The following is a 17,121-nucleotide window of genomic DNA, read 5'->3' on the forward strand; positions in this document are numbered from 1 at the left end:
TCTCCACCAGCTGCCCTTCTTGTGCTAAGCTATTGGAGTGAATTGGTGAAGTCAAAATCCAAGGCAATGTTTGTGTAGCCAGGTGAGTTAGTTACTTTGACTGGAGTAGAAATATGTGTTTTGAAATTTTTTTCTCATACTTGTTAGGGTCCAATTAGGATTTTGAATATTATTCATTTTGGTGCGGAATCTTAACAGACTTCCTTTATGTTCATAAACTGTAAAATGGTATATTCTCTTGCTCTTTATAGGCATATTAAATTTTTGATCCCCATTCTTTTGAGAATGAATAATGAAAGTGAATAGAAATAAAAGATTTTGTTAAGTTGTATTTGTATTAATGGACATGTGCTAATTTAGGGGATTTTTTTCCAAGGGGTTTTTGAGTATTGTAACTATCAGCCAGGCTTTCCAATTTGATATCTTGTTGCTAATTCAGGATTTGCCATTTCTCAACCTAAAGTAGTGGTAAAATTGGGAGGAGTGGGGGTTGGGACTTAAAAGATAAAGTTTATAGTTTCCAAGTTACATGTCTTTCAGTTTCTGATCTGTTCTTCTCTAGATTGTGGATTTCTTAAAGAAGAAGCATGATTTTGTAGACCTTATTATAAAGCACATAGGAACTTCTGCTATCATGGATTTGTTGCTCAGGCTCCTGACATGTATTGAACCTCCACAGCCCAGGCAAGATGTACTGAATGTGAGTAGAATTCTGACCTGCTGTTGACTGGGGTTAGGGTGCTGGCATGTGAGCCCACCAGGCTGCTGTGTGCTGGGAGGGATTTCGTGGGATTAGGGTACTTGGTAGCAGAGAGTTGTCTGGGGAGCAGGTAACAGGGTGGGGGAGAAAGGTTGTTCCAAGATAGGAAGAGATCCAGATTTTGCAGAGCTAGAATTTCAGATGAGCATATCCGTAGGTGTGTGGAATGTTTTGTTGTGAGTGTTTTTTCTTTTTTGCTGGTTTGCTTTTTATGGGGGTGGCGAGACATTATGGGTTGAGCATTTGTCTTAAATCTGGTCCTGATGGTAAAAGCAGAAATGAGAGGGTTGGGAGCTCTTAAGTCCCATATGAGTATGTTGTGAGGCCACACTCTTCAGGGCGACCTCTGAAGGTCAAAACGGAGAGGTGTAGATATATCCGGGGATTCAGGCTTCAGAAGTAATTCTCTTCTCATGGGTACCTAGGAACAAAGGATAAGGAGAACAGAGTTTACTTTGAGAAGGACATATTTTAAAATGTAGACAAATGGTGATTTTTAGGATGTATGCCTCCTGAATAGATGTCTTAGGTGGAATTTGGGTGGGAAGGAGGGGAGGGTATGAGTAACTTGAAAATAAGGTTTCTCCCAGGCTCCCATCTCTGCCTTCTCTTCTTGTCTTTTGTGTCTTCTCCTCTTCCTTTCTCTTTTGAGTTGGAGTCTCACTCTGTCACCCAGGCTGGAGTGCAGTGGCATGATCTCAGCTCACTGCAACCTCCACCTCCCAGGTTCAAGCAGTTCTCCTGTTTCAGTCTCCTGAGTAGCTGGGATTACAGGTGTCTGCCACCACACCTGGCTAATTTTTGTATTTTTAGTAGAGACAGGGTTTCACCATGTAGGCCAGGCTGGTCTCCAACTCCTGATCTCAGGTGATCCGCCCTCCTCGGCCTCCCAAAGTGCTGGAATTACAGGCGTGAGCCACTGCGCCTGGTCCCTCTCCCTTTCTTTCCTTTCTCGGAAGCTTTGCGAACCATGCTTCAGTCTATCTGTCTTTAATACTAACCTGCAACCTTAGAACTTACTCATTTCTTTGGAAATGAGTTTTGTTGAAAATGCTAGTTATTATTTAAGAACTCAAGGACTAAAAGGAGGGCCTACGAGGAGGAAGGTCTTTCAGGTGGTGCCCAGGGCAGGGCATGTTCCACTGAGGTAGGGAGGTGTGCCAGGTGTGCATTTATGTGATGGGGTCAGGGCTGGGTTTGTTGGTGACCCAGGCAGTGTGATCACTGTGAGTAAACAGCTGGGTGTATCTAGTGGATGTCCTGGGACTTGTCTGTTGGCAGGGACCTTAAATTGGGACACCTGTCCTTTTGGGTGTGTCTTTGTAGATGTATCTTTTCTCAGAAGAGGTTGAGGATTCTGGGAAAGACTGTTAAGGATAGGAGGAGGGTGTCACCTTTATATTGGGATTATCATAGGGAGAGATTTATTCAGGATGGTTTGCAGGACCCAGTTTATTCCTTTGGTTGCTTCTGGGTTGAAGTTTAGGACCTGTCTGGTTTCCAAAGGAATCAGTGTGTTTGTGGAGAGAGCGAGCGATAGGAGGTTGATAAAGGTGTAGGTCGGGGAAAGGTTAGTTAGAAACCCCTAAATGTCTTATTTTGATTTTGTGCATCCATGGTTGAGGATGACTACAGAAGTGGGCTTGGAATGTAGGTTCCTATGAATAGCTGTGGAAACAGTAGGGGTCTGGGACTGATGAGTTCACTGCCTGAAAAGTTTCCTGGTTTCTCCTGTAGTGGTCAGGAATGCCCCGCCCCTCACACAGATGTTTACTCTCCTCTGTTTCAGGACATTATTGCTCAAAGAGTGGTCCCAGACATCATTTGTGAGCTTGTTAGAAATCTGTAATCTCAGGTCTCTTCCTTGGCCTACTGAATCAGAATATGCATTTTAACAAGATTCTTGGAGAATTTGTGTGCACATTTTAAAACAGATCTTAAAATATAAAGTTGGGCCTCTACCTCTGTGGTGCCTACCTAATAGCTTCACATTTTCCATTAATTGGTGTTTTCATTGAGCAGCCAGAGACAGTGTCAGGGTTTCTTCTCTGTTCCTTAAGCAAATTGTGTTTTATTTCTGCCCCTGCTGCCCACCCTAGTCTCCCTTAGCCCTATTTTCTAGATAGTGAGCTGCCTTGTTGATGATGGTGTTTCGGCTTCTTATGGCATTAATGTTAAGCCAGATGATTTTTCCTTTATTTTTTCTGAATTTGGATCCCTTTCATGTTTTCATTCACTGTAGCATTTCATACATGGATTAAAAGGAGATGGCCATAGCTCTTTGCCAGCACATGACAAAGCGGATAAACTCTGCCTCTGTGCTTCCTCAGGCCCCCACGTTTCCTGCAGTGGGTTTGGTTTTGTAATCTAAAAGTCCCTTTTGTTCATCCTGTGTTTTTCTTAACCCAGAGACTTGGTGCTAAATATTGCTCTTCTCAATCTTTCTGAAGCTTGGAGTGAACATGCTCTTAAAGAAAATGTATAAATTCCATCCTTCTTAGTCTCCCAGTCCTCTCTTAAGAACCAGCCTGCAAACCCTTTTAGTCCTAAATGTCTTGGAGTGACCTTATGGCTAAGAAGCTGATGTATAGAATTTTAGTGTGGGGTATTGTAATTTGGGGAGTTGTTGGTACTGTTGGCCATTGTTAAAACAATATATTCACTGGCATTTTCCTTGGGGGACTTTTAATTTTCTGTAGTGTTCAAAGTCCAGAGAAACCTGTAACATTCTACTTAAAATGTGATGGATATTTCCAAGTATGTTAATCTACATTGGGGCTTGAACAAGAGCCACTCATTGCTATGATTACTTCTACAATGTGTTTTACAGTGGTTAAATGAGGAGAAAATTATCCAGAGGCTTGTGGAAATAGTTCATCCATCGCAAGAAGAAGATGTAAGTTCACTTGTGTGACTGTAAACTTGATTAGAAAAAAAAGAACTGTTTATTGAGCACAGAGCATACTTACATTAAATGTGAACATGATCAGAGCGTAGAGGGAAAATAGCAATCTATTGTTCTTAAAGTTGATACTTTTCTAAACTATATTACATTTTGCCAGTACCTAGAAAATTTCCAGAAATGTACAACAGCAGGCCCTTGTTATAGCACCATCTCCTTTCTAGAGCCGGGATTTCATGCCGAACTAGCTGGCTTTTGTTACAAACCTCCTTTGTTCATGCTCCTTTTTCTTTTTTTTTTTTTCCCCTTTGAGATGGAGTCTCACTCTGTCACCCAGGCTGGAATGCAGTGGCGCGATCTCGGCTCACTGCAACCTCCACCTCCCAGGTTCAAGCAGTTCTCTGCCTCAGCTTCCCGAGTAGCTGGGATTACAGGTGCCCGCCACCACGCCCGGCTAATTTTTGTATTTTTAGTAGAGACCAGGGTTTCATCGTCTTGGCCAGGCCGGTCTTGAACTCCTGACCTTGTGATCCACCAGCCTCACCCTCCCAAAGTGCTGGGATTACAGCCATGAGCCACCGCGCCTGGCCTCCTTTTTATTTTTATACCCATCTGTAGCAGTTGATGTGACCATATTTGCATTTGTTTTATCCAGTCTGGTTACAGCTTTGCAGGCAGTGAAGTGGCATGTTGGTCACCTTTGAACCCCTACAGTAACTTTGTTGTTATACGTCCTGGCCCTGGCTGTTAAGTTCTGACAGGTTTGGCTTTTGTCCTAGGTGCTGAAGGTTGACTTGGCTATAGGATTGAAGCTAGATTTGGAGTTTGCAGATTGAACTCTGTGCTGAGGGAATACCTGTTGGGACCAGTGGGTGCGTGTGTCTCTAGAAGAGATCTGTAAAGTTACCACCTGAAGTATCAGGCCAAGCCGTATAAAATTGGCAGTAATCATCCATTTTTACCTACAGACATGACAGTTCTCTATGATTCAACCTAATATCTACAAAGGAGTTGGTTTAAGGGCAATTCAAGGTTTGTCCTGAAGCTGGGGGGATCTCCTTGTGTGCCTCTAGGTTGCAGGTTAGATGGGGGAGCGAGTACTGCAGAGGAGCATTGCAGGAAGAGGCATGCAGTGGAGGCTCCTCTCTCACAAAGATACATTTTCTGTGATAGTAGATCGAAACCCTTTCACTCTCATCCATTCAGAAACTTTTGATACCTGGACTTTATTAAAGGGGCTGTCACTTCCCCATTGTCCCTCTTTGGGAGAATGCAAGGTATGCTCCCTTGCAGTAGTTGTTACTGTCAGCAGAGTTGACATTTGTGGACACGTCCAGTGTAGACATGGATTGGAAATGTGGGAGCCCCTGCTTAGAAGGTGCTCTCAACCTAGCTGGGGTGATAAGCCCTCCTCCTGTGGGCAGGGGAGTGTGGTTCTAGGAGCAGGTTTCCCTGTGGTGACATGTGGCCTGTGCAGGCCGTGGAGAGCCATGACAGGAGTGTGGCCTGCCCCGTTGGCAGGGAGGAGTTTCTTACTCCTTACTGGGTTCGTGTTCTTGAGCAGAGGAACTTGATTGCTCAATGGGCTAAGAAGAAGATTGCTCAGTAGGGCCTGTCGGAAGGGCCTAGGAGAAATAGATAATGGAGAAGTCCAATTCTGCAGCAAATTTCTTGAGAAGGACACCGCATTGTGGACATCAGCACCTTCTCTGCATGACTTATAAGAAAGTTAATTTTGGCTTTTGGACAGTCCTGTTAATACTTCTGTTTTGTATTAAGTGATGAATTCCATGTTAAAATTATACTGGCCAGTTGATACTTACCAAGGAAATGCTAGGCTCCTGATTCCAGTCAGTGGGTTTGGATATCCTAATCTATGCTCTCCTCTCTTCTAGAATATGAGTGTTCTGCCTGTATTGGGAGCACATTGCTCAGTCTTTGAGTTATGCTGAGTTTCTTATTCCAGAGAATAAAATGTGTTTGGGTGCTGAGATTTTAGAGCTTTTTCTGTAAGGTCAATACACTGAGAGAAGGCTTAATATTTCTTACCCATTGGTATTCTCCAGAAAGCTGTATTTGCTTTTACTTTTTTTTTTTTGAGACGGAGTTTCGCTCTTGTTGCCCAGGCTGGAGTACAGTGGCGGCATCTCGGCTCACTGCCATCTCTGCCTCCTGGGTTCAAGCGATTCAGTCTCCTGCCTCAACCTCCCGAGTAGCTGGGATTACAGGTATGCGCCACCACACCCAGCTAATTTTGTATTTTTAGTAGAGATGGGCTTTCTCCATGTTGGTCAGGCTGGTCTTGAACTCCTGACCTCAGGTGATCCGCCTACCTCAGCCTCCCAAATTGCTGGGATTACAGGCGTGAGCCATCGTGCCCAGACGTACTTTTACTTTTTTTTTTAATCCAAAAAAAGTATGTGCATCCTTCTATGCTGATAAGAGTGTATTTTGGGGATACACGTTGAGTATCCCTTATCTGAAATGCTTGGAACCGGAGGTATTTTGGATTTCAGTTTTTTTTTCCAGATTTTGGAATATCTGTATTTGCATTATACTGGTTGCACATCCTGGACCTAGAAATCTGAAATGTTCCAATGAGTGTTTCCTTTGTCATTTTTCAAATTTTGGAGCATTTTGGATTTGGGATGCTCAATCTGTGTATTTTTTGCCAACTATTTGAGAAATTTTTGCTCATCAGAACCTTAATGACATCTCCCTGCACGTAGTAATAATGTACTGTGCACTATTGTAAAGCTCATTTGAATGCGTGACAAAATACATTACTCATGATGTGATCTCTCTTGGCCTTGACCTTTTGTTCACTGAAGCTTATGGCCAGTGTTAATTTGTGTTATTTCTTAAATAACTTTCCCTTTCATTTTTAAATGATAAATTTAACTTCTAACATGTTTTATGGTTAAAATTGTACTTTTTTCCTTTAGCGACATTCAAATGCATCACAATCACTTTGTGAAATTGTTCGCCTGAGCAGAGACCAGATGTTACAAATTCAGAACAGTACAGAGCCCGACCCCCTGCTTGCCACTCTAGAAAAGTATGTGTAAAACTCTGTTCTTGTTCTTCTTTCATAATGATGCTGTTCCATGTGTTACCATTGTGAGTGATTGGTAAGTGTTCCTTATGTGGGAATCATGTCTCTTGAAAATAACCCTGGGTGGGTGAGAAGGTAGAGAATTCTGCTTCTTTTATCTCAGTAGAGGTTTGGCAGGATAAGAAGATAAATGACATTTATATCTAGACTGAGTTTTCCAATTATTTGTTTTTTGTTTTTTGTTTGTTTGTTTGTTTGTTTGTTTGTTTGTTTTTTTTGAGACGGAGTCTCGCTCTGTCGCCCAGGCTGGAGTGCAGTGGCCGGATCTCAGCTCACTGCAAGCTCCACCTCCCGGGTTTACGCCATTCTCCTGCCTCAGCCTCCCGAGTAGCTGGGACTACAGGCGCCCGCCACCTCGCCCGGCTAGTTTTTTGTATTTTTTAGTAGAGACGGAGTTTCACCGTGTTAGCCAGGATGGTCTCGATCTCCTGACCTCGTGAGAGTTTTCCAATTATTTGTAAAATGGAATTCTGTAGAGCCATCCTAAGATGTGGTAGTCATTTAGAAATAACTGTCATCACAACTTCCAAGGGTCTTTTGATGAAGAATAGTCTTGTGTAAGTACGAATGTTGCATGTTTTAGTCAGCGGCTTTTATCAGATGATCTTTAAGGCTTTATTGCATCTTTGCAGCTGATTAGGGACAGTTATTTCATGTTTAGGTAGAAGACAGCTTGGGGATGGGATGCTATTTTTTCTAGATTCACATGTTTTCAGAAAGAGTGTTTACTGTCAACATGGGCATGTATTTGACCTGCATTCAAACAGCTGAAAGTTATTTTAATAATCAGGCCATTCTTCACTATGGAAGAATAATTGGAAAATATGCATACAGCTAGCATTGTTAAGTACTAATGGCAATCTTGCTTTGGTTTACTTCTATTATTGTTTTTAATGCTTTTGTCAGTCCTTTTTATTCCTGCTATATATTGAGACTTTTGCATCTTTGGCTTAACTACCTATAATGCCCTTTTATTAAAATAAAATGTTGTATTATTTCCTTGACACATGTAAGACAGGCAAGGAATACATTACAGACAAGTTAACGTGTCTTCAACTCTACCCTTGCGAAGTGGGGTTGTGTTTTCCTAGCATGTAGAATATGAAGGAGCTGAGTTCTCTGAAGCAGCAAAACTACGAAAGATTGCCGCCTTCCGAGTAAAATGGCATCTTACTTGTCCTGTTGTAGTGATTCTTGCGCTGTGGCATATATAGTTCTTTAAAACCTTTAAGACATCCCACATTCAACTACTAATTGTGTTATTAATTAGGTCGAACCTTGTAAAATTGCCATTTCAGTAGGTTAGAAATGTTGAATATCAGCAGTTTCATATGGCTCACTGCAGTGCTGCCCAGTAGAAATAGAATCAAAGCTACATGTAATTTAAAATGTTTTTGTCCAAAGTCTTGGAAATCCAGTGTGTATTTTACACTTAGAACATGCTGGTCAGACGAGTTAAATTTTGGGTGCTTGATAGCCACATGTAGTGAATGACTCCCATAGTAGACAGTGCAGGTTCTACCCGAGTATCAGACTGCTTAGTAGTGATTGCTAAGTTCTTCAGTGCCACTCCAAGCCCTCCGTCCACACAACTTTATTTGGACCCAATATGTAACCTAGCCACCAGAGCCCATGTGCACACTAGCTTTTATATTTCAAGCTGTATTTTAGTCCTAGATCAGGTAACTAATTTCTGGGATGAAGATAGGTAAATACCTAGAGTTTACATCATTAAATTAGTTGGAGTAACTGTATTCAAATACATGGACCTGATGAATCAGTGGCCCTGTTGCCAAGTAAAACCTCCATTGCATTTAACGGTGGAAAGAAAATCTGTCATAGTGCTTCCCACAGTCTGTTTGAGAATGAGAACCAACCACTTGTAATATTTGACACACTGCACATCTTTTAGTATCTGTTGATTCAGACAATACACACTGAGAAAAGATTTCTATTTTAGTAAACTTATTAATCATAATAACATCTGGGTATATTTAATCTATTATGTGATAATATGTAATATCTATTTGATAAATTATAATTATTTAATAATGATATTACATTATTAAATCACTGTACTGGCAATACATAATGTACACATAGCTTGCTGAGCTCTGTATTATGATGCCAAGTAACCCACAGTGTGGACTCCACTGTATATAGGAATGTCACATGTGTAAATGTTAAGCACAGATTAGCACATCTGGAAAAATTTGAAATGAGGTAAGATTAAAGAAGATGCTAAAGAGTGGTAGTGGTACCAAGAAATCTCAGAAAGCGGACTGAAGTGTTAAATAAACAGTTTTTGGCTTGGGAAGCAATCTGGGCCTAAATTGAATGCATTTTATTTAGTGACTCTGGAAATTTTTGAAGTTCAAATTTTTTTTTTTTTTTTTTTTTTTTTTTTTTTGTAAGACGGAGTCTTGCTCTGTCGCCCAGGCTGGAGTGCAGTGGCGGGATCTCAGCTCACTGCAAGCTCCGCCTCCCGGGTTTATGCCATTCTCCTGCCTCAGCCTCCCGAGTAACTGGGACTACAGGCGCATCGCCCGGCTAGTTTTTTTGTACTTTTTTAGTAGAGACGGGGTTTCACCGTGTTAGCTAGGATGGTCTCGATCTCCTGACCTCGTGATCCACCTGTCTTAGCCTCCCAAAGTGCTGGGATTACAGGCTTGAGCCACCGTGCCCGGCCCAAAAATTTTTAACAAACAGTTTTGTTAGAATAGACTCTGAATTCTTGATACTAATGACCTTAGAACAAGTTGGGTTTGATCCCATTCATTTGAGCCAATTGGTTTTTTATAAGTGAATTTTTCCTGTGGCCATTCACATTTAAAAAAAAAATGAGCCATTGTCCCAAAGGCATGGATAAAGAACCTGGGTGGCTTCATGCAGGAAACAGCTCATATCATAAGTTTTAGTGATGTCTATCCAGAAACTGCTGTTTTTTAAAACATGAAAGTGAATATATTTTCTCGCATGTAATTAAATACCTTTTTATTGAAAGAATGTGATGCGTTCCTTTTGTTTGATAAGCTTCAGTCCTTCGGTTTACTATTTCTTCTGGGTTTGGTGATATTTGTGTGTTCGGGTAAAACTCAGAATGTGGCGCAGCTATTGTGGTCTTGTATTTTGACTGTCAAGTTTTCGCTGGTTATTATGTTTTTCTTGTCCATTAGTAGAATTCTTTCATGGATACAGTAGACTTCCAATTTGATACAACAGTGAAATGGCTAGGGCCTCTGTCAGCCATTCCCTTCAGGCATCTGTATTGACGAAAGTGACAGTGCCCTCTGATGAGTAAGAGTGCTATGACTGAATGAAGAGAGTGTGGACCTCCACAATCGCGTGCTGTCAGTACCCCTCCACCTGGGGTGAGGCTGCTGTTGAAGAAAAACATATTTTTTTTTTTTTTTGAGACGGAGTCTCGCTCTGTTGCCCAGGCTGGAGTGCAATGGCCGGATCTCAGCTCACTGCAAGCTCCGCCTCCCGGGTTCACACCATTCTGCCTCAGCCTCCCAAGTGGCTGGGACTACAAGCGCCCGCCACCTCGCTTGGCTAGTTTTTTGTATTTTTTTTTAGTAGAGACGGGGTTTCACCGTGTTAGCCAGGATGGTCTCGATCTCCTGACCTCGTGACAGCCCTTCTCGGCCTCCCAAAGTGTTGGAATTACAGGCTTGAGCCACCACGCCCGGCCAGGAAAACATATTTATTGTTAAAGTTTGTTTTCCAGAGCTTGGTTCCATACCGAACAGTTAGTGTATAGGCTGCTGTGTGTGACGTGACTTTTATAGTACTGTTTTGGTGAGAGGTCTCACAAGCAATTTAATGCTGGTCTGGGAGTACTTGAAAAACCTCCTCCTGCAGGGGGACCCTCTCAAGTTAGGTTAGATACTAGTTTTGTTTCCCCAAAATAGAAATAGAAAGAGATTCTCTCCTACTTGCTATGTTGGCAAGAGGCGGTCAAGGAACTGGTGTATAGTACACTGAACACAACTCTACCTTGGGATGAGGTGTCAGGTGAGCAACCAAGGACAGTCCAGCTGCCTGTCATACTTTAAGGGAGATTCGAGACTCCATTTCTTTTTCTTTTTTTTTAATGGAGTCTTGCTCTGTCACCCAGGCTAGAGTGCAGTGGTGTGATCTTGGCTCACCGCAAACTCTGCCTCCTGGGTTCAAGCGATTCTCCTGCCTCAACCTCGTGACAGGTGTGCACCACCACGCCTGGCTGATTTTTGTATTTTTAGTAGAAAAAGAGTTTCACTATGTTGGTCAGGCTGGTCTTGAACTCCTGACCTTGTGATCCACCCGCCTCGGCCTCCCAAAGTGCTGGGATTACAGGCGTGAGCCACTGCACCTGGCCTCCATTTCTTAATTCATGTGAATTTTGAAAATTACTGAAAGGCTAAGAAACCTAAGGTTTTCCTTGAGAATATAAATTCAGTGAACTGGTTTATGTTAATTGTGATCTTATTATATATATGAGAAAAGTGTAATGGAAAGAGCCTGCAGATAATGCTTTTTGGACATTTAATTTAGTCACATTTATTTCGTTGCTGCAATTTTATTTTGCTTTTTCAAATTTTATTTGTAGAGTAAAATGCAGCAACTGATGTTTTCTTTTTTCTGTTTCAGATCTTTGCTAATTACACATTTATGCCTTTGTGGGAAAACGTTCATGAACATTCATGGGTTTTAATAGCCTTTCTGAATGTTTTCCCTTCTTTAGTGAGGGTGAAAGTTTCTGTGTCTTCTTGCCACCCCCAGCCCCAGTCATCATCATCATCATCATCATCATCATCATCACGAGTCTTGGTTTGAGTAGGAGGTGACTTTGTCTTGAGATTCTGTTGGCTCTCAACAAAATTGGCAAAGACAAGCATGGCCCAGGTTATTTTGCTGAGGGAAAGAGATAGGAGGGTGAGTGAGTGTGTTTGTGTGCGTGTGCATGTGTGTAAATTATAAATAGGATCAATTGCCTACTTTAATAAGTATATAGAAATAAAATAGTAAATATACCCAAGTGTGATTGAACTCTTCAGTGACACTTGTGCCGTCGTCTTTTTTTCTGAAGTTGTTGGTGATAAGTGATACTGCAGTTAGTGATTATTGATTTGTTTCCCTAGGCAAGAAATTATAGAGCAGCTTCTATCAAATATTTTCCACAAGGAGAAAAATGAATCAGCCATAGTCAGTGCAATCCAGATATTGCTGACTTTACTTGAGACACGACGACCAACGTAAGCTTTTCTTATGTCTTACAAAATGAACCATATTGTTTTGCTTTCAGATTTTTTTTAAAGTTAAGAGTTAAATTCTTGATGGATAAGCTGTAATAGAGTACCTTTGAATTGCAGTTGCTGATTCTCCTTCTACTATATGAACCTTAGCCAAGCTTTATATGAATACCACATATAGGGATGCAGTTGAAAACTGTGGTTTGGTGACACTGTTTATTGGCAGTATTTAGACTAGTCTTTTTTTTTTTTTTTTTTTTTTTTGTAGTAGTAGTTAGGAAAATGCTACTATAATAAATGTTATAATCAAAAACATGTATAATGGCTCAGAAACAGAGAAGCTTATTTCTTGCGCATGATAATTGAAAATAGGTGTTCCTGGTCAGTGGGTAGCTCTCCTGGTCATTGAGAAAGTCTTTCTATCTTGTGATTCCTTTCATTCCTTTTTACAGATATGTAGGCCTTCAGGTGGTGGTTTCTTGGGTTTCATATTTGAGGGCACTGCAGTTGAGGCTGTCTTAAAATGCATGGGCAGGTGGCTTGAGCCTTTAAGGATGAATTTCTGCTACGTGTTTTATAATCAGAAATAAGGCCTGCTTTTCCCATGTGTGGCCTTCCGCCCCTGGACCAGCTGTTTAATGTGTGTCGTGTTATTCTTTATAGTTTATGTCCAGTGCAGATTTACTTATTATCAGAGTTTTCTAACTGCTCTTAGAGCATGAGAATCATAAGTTTTCCAGGATTGTGTGATACAGAGATTGGAATTTGTATTTTTTACCCCAGTATTCATTCATTAAACAAGGGACAGAGTCCATCCTTAGCATATGAAACTTCAGCCATTCAAGGTTTCTGTATTTACTTTTGATGGTGTAATGTAGGTTTCTAGCAAAATAGCGAAGACAACCTTACCAACCAACCCCTGCTTCCCCAATTCCTGATCTCTGTTGCTGCTTTGCCTAATCTTTGGTCAATACTAATGGAAGGGCAGTGTGGTGGTACTGCTTCAAGTATGTTGTAGTTTGGGGGTTGTTTGCCTACCTGTGTCTTTCTAGGAAAATCAGTGCCCTCTTCCTACCCCAGTGGTACAGTGTCCTCTTCCTACCCCAGGGGTACAGTACCCTCTTCCTGCCCCGGGGTACAGTACCCTCTTCCTACCCCAGGGGTACAGTACCCTCTTCCTACCCCAGCGGTACAGTACCCTCTTCCTACCCCAGCGGTACAGTACCCTCTTCCTACCCCAGGGGTACAGTACCCTCTTACTACCCCAGGGGTATAGTACCCTCTTCCTACCCCAGGGGTACAGTACTCTCTTGCTACTCAGGCTACAGGGCCATCACATCATCTGTTAAAAGTGGTTTAAAAACACATTTGGTGGTGCTGTGAGGTTCATACTACTTGAGAAATAAATGAGGGAAAAACAGCATAAAGTTTTGAATGTGGAAGTGAAAAACACATAAATGTACAACTTAAAGAGCAAACAAAGTTAACAGTAATATAAGAAACAATAAAGGGAAATTTCTGACCAGAAGGAACTTGTCCTAAAACCAGAAAAGGTTTACCAAATACCATGCAAGATTGAAGTTTTAAAATAGGACTCAGGGCCAGGCGCGGTGGCTCACACCTGTAATCCGGGCATTTTGGGAGGCTGAGGCGGGCAGATCACTTAAGGCCAGGAGTTTGAGACCAGCCTGGCCAATATGGTGAAACCCTGTCTCTATTAAAAATACAAAAATTACCCGGGCGTGGTGGCGTGTGCCTGTAATCCCAGCTACTCGGGAGGCTGAGGCAGGAGAATCGCTTGAACCTGGAAAGCGGAGGTTGCAGTGAGCTGAGATCATGCTATTGCATTACAGCCTGGGCAACAGAGTGAGACTCTGTCACATATAAAAGAAATAACATAGGACTCAGATCTTAGCTCTATACTGATAAGATTTCTGAATTCTGAGGATAAAGAATAAATCTTAGAAGTATCTGTATAAGAAAAAATGGGCTACTTGTGAAGCCAGTCAGACTGCCAGATGTCTCCTTTATGAAGCTAAATAAATACTGAACAACAGAGTGCAGGATTCTGAGACTGAAACATTTCTGCTGATATGTGAGGGCAAACACTCAGTGTTTCATCTCTGTACTGTTGATGAGATGAAATTACTTGAAGATAGGCTTTGTTAAAGCCAACCAGAAAAATAAGAATGAAGAACTAAGGGAACATATTGGTAAATTATGATCAAGAAATGGGTAGGGATGTGACAATATTATTATGAAGTTTAAATGTTAAGAATAAATAATTGAAATAAGTCAAATATTGAAAAATGGAAGGAGTTCCAGATTATTTTAACAAAACTCAAGAAATAAGGAGAAGAGTGTCAGTTAGTACATATTGCAGTTCTTATACTGGGGCAGTTGAGGTACATTCTCATACATGGTATCTCCATCTCAGTAAAATTATAGTTCAGGTATGGTTTTAAATAAATGTAGTAGAATAACAATAAGTCATGTAACTTCCAAAACATCTTAAAGGTCAAAGAGTAAGGAAACTCTGACAGTCCCAGACACAAGGGACCCTGACAGTCCAAGACACACAGTTGCAAGCCCTTCTGGACAAGAAATACTAACGGCAGGGCAGAGACCAGAGAAAGCTTTCATTGTAGTTTAGGCCTGAGGAATGGAGGAGCAGCCCTTGGGGGAAATACACACTACGCCTCCAGGATCCTTCTCTGTTCTTGCCCCTACTGAACAAAACTCTTAAGCCACTGAGAACAGGTTAACAATAAAAGCCCTCTGTCCCCTGGTAGAAGTGGGAATACGTTCTGGATCCAGACCATTAGAGAATCCCCTACCACGAGGGTAAGGGCAGGATCACTGAGAAGGCCCCAACCCTAGACCCAGGGACACTTCAACTGCCTAAGACTGAAGTTGAACAAAGCAGAGCATTCCTGCATCCTTTCCTTCTCCACCAGGCCTCTCGTGATCCAGTAACAACACTGCTGTGGAGGAAAGGCTGGCGTCGGGGAGGAGCCTCTTGTGAGTCACAGGAGCAAGTTTAAAGAGAGGACCTCAGCTGATGGGCAGAGCAGACAGTGAGAGACACCTGGCAAACTGGCCTTAGCCGTAAACACCAAGTAACTTGAGACGGACTTGAAGTCCTTAGTGCACCTTGAGAAATCATAGTAATGACAAAGCCCAAACCTAGCTCTGCAGATGACTAGACTGATTCAAATCCCCACACTTAAGACCTAGAAAAGAGACATGTTCATTCTTATATAAATGCTATTTACATCAGATTTTATGTAAGCTGTCCATCTATCAACCAAAATTAGAAGAAACAAGATAAAAATGCCAACAAACTGTCAAGGGAAAAAGCAATCAATAGCACTAGATTCAAAAATGTTGGAACTGTCAGATAATTTAAATGTAAATATGATTGTTAAAGACTTTTGGGAAAAGTGGAAAACATATGAATAGGTGAAGAATATTAGCAGAGAGATGTAAGAGCCTATGGAAATGCTAGAAGTGAAAAACAGCAGAAATGAAGAATGCCTTTGGGCTTAGTTGACATAGTTGAGGAGAGAATCATCATAGGACCTTAGAAAGTATCCATACTGAAGTATGAAAAGTTAAACAAAAAAGATACTTGTGAGCCGAGAAGTCCCAGCAATAATGACGTGCCTCCAGGAACAAATGCAAGTGCCCAGAATCTTGGTTTCTATTACTGTTCTCCAATAAAAGAAACCAGAGCTCCTCAGAGAGTTGGCTGGTTCTGTGACCAGGGCGAGAAACATATAAGTCTGAAACAACTTACAGTACCAGAAAATAAGAAAATCCTCAAAATTAAAAAAAAAGAAAACCCCCAAATGATGGCAGCTGTCATTGGGACATTGGAGCCAACTACATAGAGTTCCCAATGGTCAAAGCCAGAATAAGTTGTGTAATAAACTCATTTTGTGTTAAAGCCCAAATTATAAAATACATATATAAATGGGTAAAAGGAGACAGATCTCCCATGTAGAAGAATTCCAAATAGATTACGTAGGTACTTCATCTTCAAGGAGGTAGAATATAGAATAGCACTCTCTACTCCTTAAGTGTGGACTGTGCATAATTTCTTCTAAAGAGTACAGTATGGAAAAAAGAGAATTAAAAATGTAACTTCACAGTGGAAAAACCTGGCAAACACTACCTCAGCCAGATATTCAGTTAATTGCTAGAGCCAAGCTCATTGGTTCACGCCTGAAACTCTAGCAGTTTAGGTTACTGAGGTGAGAGAATCACTTAAGCCAGGAAAAGCTGCAGTGAGCTGTGGTTGCTACACTTCACCCAGCCTGGATGACAGAGGGAAACACTGTCCCAGAAGAAAAGCCAATAGCCAATGTTTTGTTGACAGCATATACTCTTGATATGATGTATTAAAGATCACACTTTACCCATGTAATCTTTCTCTCAGAAAACCGTAACCATAAGAAAAACTCCAGAATGTTCCAGTCAAGGGACATTCTGCAAAATACCTGACCATTACTCAAAACTGTGAAGGTAGGTAAAAACAAAGTCTGTTACAGCCAATAAGAGGCTTAGGAGACTTGAAAACTAAATATAAACTAAATATAATGGGTATCGTGGATGGGAATCTGGAACAGAGAAAAGACATTAGATTAAAAACTAAGGATAGCAGGCCGGATGCAGTGGCTCAAGCCTGTAATCCCAGCACTTTGGGAGGCCGAGACGGGTGGATCACGAGGTCAGATAATCGAGACCATCCTGGCTAACACGGTGAAACCCCGTCTCTACTAAAAAATACAAAAAACTAGCTGGGTGAGGTGGTGGGCGCCTGTAGTCCCAGCTACTCGGGAGGCTGAGGCAGGAGAATGGCGTAAACCCAGAAGGCGGAGCTTGCAGTGATCTGAGATCGCACCACCGCACTCCAGCCTGGGCGACAGAGCGAGACTCCGTCTCAAAAAAAAAAAACTAAGGATAGCTACATAAAGTATGTATTTCATGTATCGATAGTGGTTCATTAATTGTGACATGTACAATACTAATGTGTTAATAGGGGAAAGAAACTGTGTGGCTTCTATGGGAACTCTGTACCATCGTTTTTTGTGTATTTATAAAATTA

At 41.5% G+C, this 17,121-nt stretch overlaps 1 protein-coding gene and 1 long non-coding RNA gene across 18 annotated transcripts in view; one reads left to right on the forward strand and one right to left on the reverse strand.

Annotated features, from left to right (window-relative positions):
* PPP6R3 (protein phosphatase 6 regulatory subunit 3) overlaps positions 1 to 17,121 on the forward strand; it is a 160,045-nt gene that overhangs the window by 86,413 nt on the left and 56,511 nt on the right. For all 17 annotated transcript variants that reach the window (XM_017886714.1, XM_017886723.1, XM_017886738.1 and 14 more), the window contains 4 exons: positions 563 to 700; positions 3,591 to 3,656; positions 6,608 to 6,720; positions 11,901 to 12,014. In XM_017886714.1, the coding sequence (XP_017742203.1) occupies positions 563 to 700; positions 3,591 to 3,656; positions 6,608 to 6,720; positions 11,901 to 12,014 (431 nt within the window). The remainder of the gene's footprint in view (positions 1 to 562; positions 701 to 3,590; positions 3,657 to 6,607; positions 6,721 to 11,900; positions 12,015 to 17,121) is intronic.
* Positions 707 to 17,121, reverse strand: part of LOC108538597 (uncharacterized) — a 40,819-nt gene continuing 24,404 nt past the window's right edge. Inside the window, exon 3 of the long non-coding RNA XR_001888128.1 lies at positions 707 to 1,181. This is a non-coding gene — a long non-coding RNA (uncharacterized LOC108538597). The remainder of the gene's footprint in view (positions 1,182 to 17,121) is intronic.

The sequence above is a fragment of the Rhinopithecus bieti genome, unplaced genomic scaffold (genome assembly GCF_001698545.2).
Source record: "Rhinopithecus bieti isolate Rb0 unplaced genomic scaffold, ASM169854v2 scaffold_1014, whole genome shotgun sequence".
Lineage (NCBI taxonomy): Eukaryota > Metazoa > Chordata > Mammalia > Primates > Cercopithecidae > Rhinopithecus > Rhinopithecus bieti.